The 10,922-nt window shown below is 38.4% G+C and overlaps 1 protein-coding gene across 1 annotated transcript in view; it reads left to right on the top strand.

Moving 5' to 3' along the window:
• The window catches only part of NUP133 (nucleoporin 133), a gene marked incomplete in the record, with an annotated part of 161,866 nt that overhangs the window by 33,367 nt on the left and 117,577 nt on the right, over positions 1-10,922 (top strand). The window contains 2 exon segments of the mRNA XM_072409194.1: positions 5,613-5,770; positions 10,480-10,559. Of these exon segments, the coding sequence (XP_072265295.1) occupies positions 5,613-5,770; positions 10,480-10,559 (238 nt within the window).

The raw sequence follows: 10,922 nt of genomic DNA, 5'->3' as shown, positions 1-10,922 counted from the left end.
CATGAAAAACAGTGTAACGCTTTTGGTACAGAAATCTAGACCTCAGTGTAACGCCCAAGTGGTTAAGTGTGTGTAAACAAATATTTTTTTTTTTTTTATGTTTTCATTGGAGAACATATGTGGAATAGATGGGGGCCCCTGCTGATGTCACATCACAGTTATGCAAACTCTGGCGGTGTCTAACGGGGGATTGGTAATGATTTATGGTATGTTCTGCAGTCAGTTGTTGTGATGCAGGAGAAGAAATCCGAAGTGAAGGGAAATTGCCATTCTGTAATTTGTTGTGTAACACTGCATACAAGATACAACTGTGTAAGCACACAGTGAGTATACAGCAGGATAGAGGATTTTTATTATTTTTTGGATCGAGTGATATTGGGGTCCTCATCCTATTTTGTGAGATTATCAAGGCTGATTAGATTTGAAAAGTCACATGACTAAGCAGTTCCTGATCAAAAGATTATCTGACTCTGGGGCCTTACCCAATTTAATACTATTAAGAGCTCTCAGAAACTCCTCAGATGTCAGGGGATACTCCAGCCTATCATGCACAATAGGCTTCTGCTGACGATAGGCATGTCTGAGGAAAGTAGGTAGTTTGCGACTGCCAGTCTAGTAGGGTCTTTGTTTTTATTTGAGTTTAATATAGGTCAATCCCGCCATGTCCTGAATTTTGGAGATAAACCTGACTGGGCCACGATTGACAGAAGCTAGAAACTTAGATCTCACGGACATATCATCCAACCTTACTGGTATATTGCGTATTGCGGAGAGAAGTACATTGACATCTGCCCAGTACTGTTTATTCTTCGGGCATGTCCAAGAAAAAAAATCCACATCTCCAGCACAGATTACTGCAATCAGGGTAAATGATGTGTAACTTGTCCAGGGTATAGTACTAGTGCATGAGAACTTTATATGCATTCCCTTTATATAAAGTACATACCAAACGCTTTTGGGCTCTGCTCCAGACAACCTGCCAAAGTTCAAAAGACAACTCCCTATCCAAAGAAGATTAACATTTGGTGATACATGTGTTTGACAAACAGAATGGCTGTCTCTATATTCAGGATTTGATAGTTTTTTAGAAATTAGACCCTTGCAGTAGGGGCCCTCCGCACATAGTTGCTCAAATTGTATTGAAGCTGAGAAAGTTAAGTTTTTTGTTAGGGTCCGGGCAAAATGTCTAACTTACAGGTAACTAAAGATAACAGAGCAAGTAAGTTCAAATTTGTAGATCCGAAAATTTGAGTAATACTTTAGTGACTGGGTTTAATAAATGACCAAAACAGAAAATTTGCTTGGTACCCCAAGGTTGAATCATTCATAGTGTTAGACTATTTAGTATCAGAGTATTGTACAGAAATAATGTAGGTTGGGATTTGGGGGACACAAGGTGATACGTTTGGTAAATTGCATAGGTGCCAGCAAGAAAGATTCCACTATATGGTAAGGTGAACTCTACAACATGGACTTGGTGTGCACTGGCGCTTACCATAGTTTCCCAATCTCCGTCCACCACTAATAGGCTGTCAGGGTAGCCTGAAAAGCCAGAAAGTTAAACTGAAAGAGATCAAGTATACCCATGCTACCCCTGGACTTTAGAGAGCATAGAACCGATCTTGGAAGGTGACGTTGCTTGTATCTCTAAATAAAATTCATAATTTCCACCTGCATCTATCCAAGCACAGACTGAGGTACTTTAGTTTGGGTAAAATGGACATTTTGATAAGGGCAATACTCCCAAATGGGTAGATTGAAGCAATGTGTGCAACAGTGAAGGGAAATTAGCATTACAAAGTGTTTGATAAGTAGGAGTTAAAAGAATTTAATGATATGTAATACTATTCCGCTTCCAACGTTGAGAAAAATTATTCTGGAGCCACTGTAGCAGGTCCACAGTTTTTATAGTTTTAATTTTATGATGAGCAGCTGCTCACTTTCTGCTTTCTGTAAAGCAACACAGTAACCTGGCCCCTCAATGAGCATGGTCTGACTCCTTTGTGAAAGAAAGGATCCCTCCCCATCTGGTTAAACAGCCCTCATCGACATGTTTAGTATATTTTAAAAAACTCTGTGGAGGTTACACGATATCACTATACTAACTAATTCAAATTACCGTATTTTTCGGCGTATATGACGCTCCGGCCTATAAGACGCACCCAATTTTAAACGAGAAAAACCTAGAAAAAAAAGATTCTGAACAAAATACTAAAAAATCACTCTGTGTCAATGTATCGCCTTCTAATCACTCTGTGTCAATGTATCCCCTTCTAATCACTCTGACACAGAGTCATCAGAAGGGGATACATTGACACAGAGTGATTAGAAGGGGATACATTGACACAATGTATCCCCTTCTGATCACCCTGTGCCAAAAAATCATACTCACCCGATCCCGCGATGCTGCGGCCTTCTTCTCCTCGCTCTCCTCCCGGCTGCAGCGCGTGTCTCCTCCTCCTCTGAGCGAGGAGAAGCCGACACGCATACCCCAGCGATCCCATAAGCAGGCTGATCCAGCCTGCTTATGAGATCGCGGGGGCACGGGTGTCGGCTTCTCCTGGCTCTCCTCCTGGCTGCAGCGCGTGTCTCCTCCTCTGAGAGAGGAGAAGCCGACACGCATACCCCAGCGATCCCATAAGCAGGCTGATCCAGCCTGCTTATGAGATCGCGGGGGCACGGGTGTCGGCTTCTCCTCGCTCAGAGGAGGAGGAGACGCGCGCTGCAGCCGGGAGGAGAGCGAGGAGAAGAAGCACGCAGCATCGCGGTATCGGATGAGTATGATTTTTTTTTATTATATTTAACATGTATTCGGTGTATAAAACGCACCCACTTTACCCCCCCAGTTTTGGGGAAGAAAAAGTGCGTCTTATACGCCGAAAAATACGGTAATTGTGCAGGAACATTTAACCAGATTTTTTTTCTAGAGTCTGGATAAAAGCACCACAAACTCAAAGTCCTTCCTGAGCAAGGAGCATGAACAAAACCGTTATAATCAGGTCTACCGTTGCAGTAAGAAAAGGAAGGGACAAATTCTGTCTTTTCACTTGTTTCTGGATCAGGATTATTTTAAATGCTTAGGGTTACACGTGGCTAAAATGTTTTGAATTTTAATTTCTCATGATCTCAATCTTTGCTTCCAGTGACTTGACTGACCTTCTAAAAATTTTTGGCAAATGTATGGATGGCCATAAAGAGTCTTAATTGACACCTTTCCTGAGATTCACTTTAGGTAAAAGCCTATTTGTAGCCATGCCCATCCCTGACAGTGTTCATGAAGGTTTTGGCCCCAGTGCTACTTTTTTTTATGGACGGTGACGTCAGTCTTAATGAATACTTTAAATTTAGATACCAGTAATTAATAATACGTTGGTAGAGTTCCCAAAGATTTTCACATCTGGAAGCTTTATAGGTCTCTTTATTCTCTCTCCCCACTCATGTGCCAAAGCTATCTTTATCCAACTCCCTGGACCATTTCTGCATGTTAACAGATAAAGAAAATTCTAAATTTTCAAGCACATTGTAGTATCTAGAAATACTCTTCTAATATGTGGGCAATTGTTGAAAGTACAAGCTGAGAGGTGCATATATGTAGATCTCTGTTTTTAAATTGAGAGTTTTGGTAAGATGTTTGTTTAATTCTCAAGTAAGGGAAATATTCTGTTTGGAAGGTCATATTCTGTTTGCAAAGATGAGAAGGATTTCATTCCCATTGGGATAAGAATTGCTCTCAGTTCTAGTATGCCACAGGTTATCTATTTTGACATGGAAATTTGTGGAACAAGCGTTTCCAAAACTAATATTCGGATAAATTGTCAAATTGGAATGTGACCCAGACAATGTCAGAGTAGATGTTCTCCATATCTTAAATGTTGCCTGAATGATAGGATAGGCAGAGGATTGCGTGAAAAATCCTAGTTTAGTAGGTATAAGTAGTTGCCGAATATTAGTGGTGGATTTAAAAATCTGTTCGATCTCCGCCCAGAGTTTGTGCCGAGAAGGGTGCCACCAGTTAGTATATTTGTGAGAGAATTGCTGGAGCGTAATAATGTGACAAATTCGGGATTCCCATACCTCCGAATCTCTCTGTGTGTAGTAAGTATTTTAAAGGCACACCTAGGCCTCTTCCTTTTTTATATAAAGTACATAATTATAGTAGTAGTGTAGTGTAGTAACATACTTTTGGGGCAAAGGAATCATAATAGTGCTAAAAAGACAAAACATTTTTGGTAGTATTAACATTTTGACAGTCGCCGCTCTCCCTACCAAAGAAATTTCACTTCTTTTATATTGATCCAATTCTCTAGGTAATGTTAACAATAGATTAAAAAAATTAACGTGAAATACATAAGACATAATGCGGAGTTTGAGATATTGTGGTATATGAATACTCATAATAAATAATTTATCTTTATTAAATGTAATTTGCCACTGGGCTGTCAATCAAACAGTACATCCTGGTCTGGTTGTAGATTATAGACATCCTGTATGGACTTAATTCATTACATAGTTTGGTGTCATCTGCAAACAGAGAAACGGTACTTTTAATCCCAAACTCTATATCATTTATGAAGATGTTAAACAGTAAAGGTCCCAACACTAAACCCTGGGGTACACCACTAGTAACCTTGGACCATTCTGAGTATGAATCTTTAATTACAACTCTCTGGATGCGGTCTTTAGGACCGTTATCTAACCATGTACAGATTGACTTTTCTAAACCTATTGACCCTAACTTGCATATTACCCGTCTGTGGTGTACGGTGGCAAATGCTTTAGCAAAGTCCAAGTACAATATATCAACTGCTATTCCACTCTCTACCTGTTTACTTACTTCCTCAAAGTGGAGTAAATTTGTTTGACGTCGGTCTTTCTTGAAGCCATGCTGACTATCACTTGTAATATTAATTTTTAACAGAAACTCTAGGACCTTTCCAACTGTGGACGTTAAACTAACCGATCTGTAATAACCTGGTAATGGCTTTGCTCCCCTTTTGAAGATAGGAACCTCATAATCTCATCAAAGGCTGAGATGAACAGAAGCCTGTTTTTTTTACACATTTGTTAGCCGAGTCTATATTCGTTAGCCGAGGTATCACTGTACTTGGATGTTCATATTCTTCAGCGATATGTCCTTAGAATGTTTGTAGAGTATGCAAGGGTACTGCAAGACTGGGTATCTTTTTGTGTAACATAATATATATTGAAACTGCAATGGACATGTGAAGCTTCACAAAGAGAAAACTTTGTTATATGTCTGCAGAGCAGCTGAAATCTGTCACTTACAGGGCAGGTATGTTTTTAATTCAGGCCTTAGGCATTTTGTTTTGGTCAGTTACCAGGTTTTTTCTACTGATTATGCTATTTGACCTCATGGCACCACTGGATTTTTTCTAAATGGAAGAAATTTCTTTGGCCAGCTACCTTAGGCTTTTGCAAAGGTTTAAATGGCATATTACGAAATTCCTGTTTTTTCTAATATTTATGCTGTAACACCATTCTGCTTCATGTTGCTGGTTTTAGTGTTGCTGTTCTGTAAGATTATATTTAATCAATGTAAATTATTTTTTCTTTCTTGTTTGAAATGTAAACTGCATTTTTTATATTTTCAGGAGATTGTATAATAGGAGCTGGAACTTTCACTAATCTTCCAATCATTTTTACCAGAAAAAATGGCCTTCTTACTATATTTCCTCGAGAAAATGCATCTGGATTCCTAGAAGAAGTGGAAGATTCAGTGTCTTCATCACTGCCTCCCATCAGTAATCAGGTAAAATAGAATTCTTTGTAAAGCTAGTTTACTCTTGTACAGATTTTTCTGACCTGTCAGCATTGAAAAAGTAATTGAGAGGCCACATCCAACTATCACCCTCATCACAAAGAAAGTAGTTTAGTCTTTCTGTCTTGCCCTGGGTTATTTCCACAATGAGCAAACATATAAAAGTATATGAGCCTAAATACTGACATAGCTTTTTGCTCAAGGTACAAAATGTCTTGAGCATTAAAGTCCAGTTGAATGTGACTGTCAGATAATGTCATGATGCTGTTGCTCTGCAATAGCTGCATATGAGCCACATGCTTTGTTTAAAAATACTTAGAATATCTCTTAATCTGAGTACACCCTGCTACAAAGTTCTTATAATAGGAATGTCTGCCCAGTTTTCTTAACTATAGAACACTTCCTTCCTAAACCTCATGATGTATGATGTTTTTTTTTAGAAGTCCAGCAAGAATGAAATTAAAACGGACAGATAACACTAAATAAAATATTTGTGTTGGAGGGGACAGTTTTGTCAGATCACTTCAGAAATCAATAGGTATTGCTCTTTTTTTATTTTGGTCTTTACTGTTGCCTGCTGGACATGTTGTCCACAGTGAACATATTGAATATCTGTTTAGGTTTGCAGCCTAGCCTGGCCATACAGAAAAATGTTAGAGCAAAAGGTGTTAGGTCAGGCTAAAGGTGCTAAAGTGATGTAATCTGAAGGAACTTGAACCTAATGATACTATGAAGATCCCTTCAAATTTCAAGGGAAAAGTGCTAAAAAGAAAGAAAGTATTCAGGAGAGACCACTATGGTTGTTTATTATGCTTCAAAAAGAGGTCTAACTATTGTTTCTCGAGACAGTTCTTGGTGATTGTTCTGGAATGGAGTTGTACAGACAGGATGCTCTGCAATCTGTCCTATGTAGAAGGAAGAGCAGGAGGCACAATGCTTTGTCATCTCCATTAGAAGACGTCAGCAAAATATTAAAGCTTAGAAATCACACTCCTCCTACTTGCTGCTTGACCCAAAAAAAAAAAAAAATTAGGGGAGTTTAAGTAGAGAATAGAGTAAAACTGTGGGACAATGTAATCAAATCATATATTAATCATAGGTGTTGGAAGAAGCTTCTGAGTGGGAAGCTGTTTTTTTATCTGTAATGCTTGAAAAGTTTAGGTACATTATCAAAATAAATATAGTAAATATTTTATGCCACCATGCATGTGCCAATACCATAAATCTATCAAGTTTATGGAATTGCACATAATTAGTATTACTATTGTTAATATTTTTATTAGTTGCATTTTCTTTGGTATTACTAAAGAAATGCAAAATATTTGTTTGCTTTTTTTCTCACTCATTATGATTTATTTTATTTCAATCTAAGACCAAACAAGAAATGATTGTTATCAAAGTCAAACTATTTGATGCCATTAAATTTAACAGTTAAAGAAAATACGCAGTTAAGGTCATACTTACCTAAAAGAGCATCTGAGAAATAAACAAATGAATCCACGGACCACTGGATGTGGACCACTGGTCTAAAACATGCATGCACCCACTATCTAGCCCTCCCTAGTGAGTGAACATTTGGAATGTATACAAAAAAAGACACACTAAAAAGTTACTTGGCTTCAGTTAGAGCTTTTTAACGATTGCCACGGCCAACAGCATTTAGGCATTAGGCTGGAATAAACTGATGTTTGTGTGTCTAAAAATTGTCTATATAATGTGTATGCCTGGCAACGCAATGGAGCCGAAGAAGACATTTAAACAAAACGCAAACATGCTGTATGGGCATTTATAAGTGTTAAAAATAGAGGTCTTCAAGCCTTGGACTAAGTGTATTCTGACTTTAAGGGTTTTTTTTAATATTTTATTGACGTAAACAGTGATATTCATGAATACATACAAATCCAAACATAACATAAAAACATAACACATATGGGCATATAACCAGAAAACAGTTAACAAACAGAAAAGAACTAGAAACAAGGGATTTACTCTATATTTATAGGAGGGTTGCTTTCCATTATTCTGTCACGGTACCATGTGGTGTTACAAACACAGTTGTACAACTTTTTTTTTGTGGGAATAATTAGTATGGCAAAAATGCTCTCCCAAGTTTCCCTGGCTACCCTCTAGGCATTTGAATGAGTAAATACATACTGTCTGCCATAAAGGGGAACTGCCTCCTAAATTCTGGGCAAGAATAAACCTTGTGATTTTGTAGGTCAATTAACACTCAAACTGAGGCGAGACCCTTAGTAGCCCAATCAGCGAGCAGAGTAGAGGAAATCCCAGGGGCAAACTCACCATTGCCCTCAAGTGGGGGAAACAAGGAAGAATAAGCATTAAGGCATTCTGCTTTGTGTAAGGAATGCCACGACTGCCATTGAGAAAACAGGATTATTTTCAACCTCCTCTACTAGTAGATTTGTGTAAAATGAAGTGCCACTTATCCAATCTCCTAATATGCGTAATAGTGCAGCTTGGTTGTACAGGGCCACATCTGGCAATTTTAGCCTACCATTTTTCATGGTTTGTTGTAGAATCATACGACTAGCCACTGCATGTTTACCGCCCCAAATAAATTACCAAAACAAAAAATGTATGTGTTTGGGGTGGCAGAATAATAGGAAGAGAAATAAAAATAAAACCCTTGGTAAAGTAATCATTTTTTTTAGCACCATGAAAAAAAAAAAAAAGGGAAGACCATGACTTAGTGTTTCTAAACTGCTTTTTAAGTATCCTCCATCCTCCATATATCCTGTCATTGGTTCCAACTTAGACCAAGACAGCTGGGTGATGCCCAGCCCCTCCCAGTATTTTGTCCTCTCGGTACACCACATGCCGAGTCCTGGCACCAGGGAGACGGCAAACCATTCGGTTGAAGGGATCCCGGAGACAACCTATTCTATCAGTTCTCTAGATCAGAGTGCCCTATGACAACCAGTTGTCTATGCCTTCCTGCATTGCCTTCCCCACCTCTACTAAATGGGCTGCCCTCTGGGCTGTTAGGGGTAGCAGTAACATCTAGAGTTGCCACCACTGGGTCTGCCACCTGCACATCTTCACATAACTGCAAATTTGTTAGGGTGCTCAAACCCAGGGCTGGCCTTCCTTTTCTGAGTGCCCCTACCACTCCCTTTAAATAAAGTAACCCAACTCCTTATGTTCATCCTGATTAACCTCTCCACCCTCCACATCCAAGCCAATAATTACCTTCTCAGTGAGCAGGAGACCCTTCTCAAGGTGATCCAGTGATTTCAGTGTTGCAAATAGCCTCTCCAGCTCTCCAATGCGAGATACCAGAAGGGCCACTTGCTCACATCTGTCACAGCGCTATTCACCTAGGAGCTGTTGCTCCATTTGTGCATACATATGACAGACTGTGCACTTAACAAAACTATCCACCTTGCTGCCACTCATTTTCCATTCCATTACAATGTTTGTTTTCAAGGAGTTATAAATGTTTATAGTTTGTAGTTTCTATAAGAATTTAACTCCTTTTGTTTTCTAACTCCTGTTTTCTAACTCCACTTGATTCCAAGCCACTTGTTTCACCAGCCAGATCTGGGTATTAAAGTGTTTCCGGAAATCCCCAGGAAACAGAGGTTAGAACAGTGATTTTATATCTTTCTGCGAACGACTTCAGTTGGGTTGATTGAAGAGAAATGGTGGATTGTTTTGCCAGTATTTGGTCTTCTAAGTCGCTAAACCTTCTCTCCAACTCCGCTACTCGACTTGTGTTATTAGAAATTTGTTGACTAAATTGATTGAACTAAATCAATCGAGGATTGTAAAGTAATAAATTTTATGTTGAAGTAAGGCAATAAAAGGTTGAAGATTTCCTGAGCTGTTGAAGACAAGAGGTGTCATAACTCCGACAATGCAGGTTCAGAGTTAGACATGTCCATGGATGACAATAATGGATCATGTCCCGATAAGGAATGTGAAGGTGAGTTAGCAGCTGAATTATGCTGGTGTGCCACACAGCATATAGACAAGTGATAATGGCACTCTTGATCACTGTGCAAAAAGTGTAAAAATTACCATTCTATGTGCTAAGCAAAGTGATTCAAAATAATTGGGATAGTTGTGGATAATGCTAGAGAAGTGATGAAGCTGAATGACAAAACGCAATAGGAACATATTGCAATAAAATCTCTGGATATATAGCTCAAACTATGAAAAAAATGTTTGTAGTAAATTTAATAAATTATTGAAAATGCACCAATTGTTCAAGTAATATTTTTTTATGTGGATCATTGGATATTTTTAGGTACCAAAAAAGTCCCCAGAAATATGGATGGGGACTAGGTGTGTAATTATTGGGATGTGGTATCCTATAGCATATCCCCTATTCAACTTAATATGGAAGTGTTTAAAAGCAGTTAAAAATGTAAAACTTGGCAAGGAGCAGTCGCTCCTAATGCTCAAAAACATGCCGCCCACAAACTCCCTGGTGTGGACTGGCCTGTTGGAATTCATGGGGATTTCATACATGGGCATTTAAATGTTGGGGAAAGGTCAGTATAGACAAGTCTGTCACCTAGGATTATATTGTATTTAGCAAATCAAGTTTGTCTTTTGTGTTTAAAAAAGCATATACAATAAATGCAATTTCTCAGGTGTACAGTAGTTTAAATGGCAAAAACTTAGGAGTGCTGGAAACTTCCAAACTAATTACTCTTGTTTTTCCTCCTACAAAGGTACCATTGACAGAGAGGAGAGAAACAATACATCATGATAAGACAAAGTTGCTGAAGGCTGCTTTTTTGCAATATTGCAGGTATCACCATTTTTTTCCTAATTTATTTTTTTTTATCTTAATAGTTAACAAAATGTTACAAAGAAAAAAGAATAAATAAATGTACAAAGGAAAACGGAAAAGTACAAGAGGGCAACCCTAAGGAGCCTATATTATCACAATGTATTTAAATCATGTAACAATGTCAGTGTATGGGTAAACAACTATATGTATCAGATGAAAATTCAAAAGCTGCAAACTGAACAGTGTATTTGGAAAGCAAAACAGGAGTAAGGGCATGTGCATTTAACCAATTAACGGCCATTTTAGTTAGTGGCTTGCAGGTGCTCCAGGCCAATTTATTTTAGCAAATTTTTTTATTTTTTGTAACATTTCCTTGCTACT

This window comes from Pyxicephalus adspersus, chromosome 4, assembly GCF_032062135.1.
Source record: "Pyxicephalus adspersus chromosome 4, UCB_Pads_2.0, whole genome shotgun sequence".
In the NCBI taxonomy this organism is placed as follows: Eukaryota; Metazoa; Chordata; class Amphibia; order Anura; family Pyxicephalidae; genus Pyxicephalus; species Pyxicephalus adspersus.
Note: the sequence above shows the minus strand (reverse complement) of the source record. Positions and strands in the feature narration are given on the sequence as shown.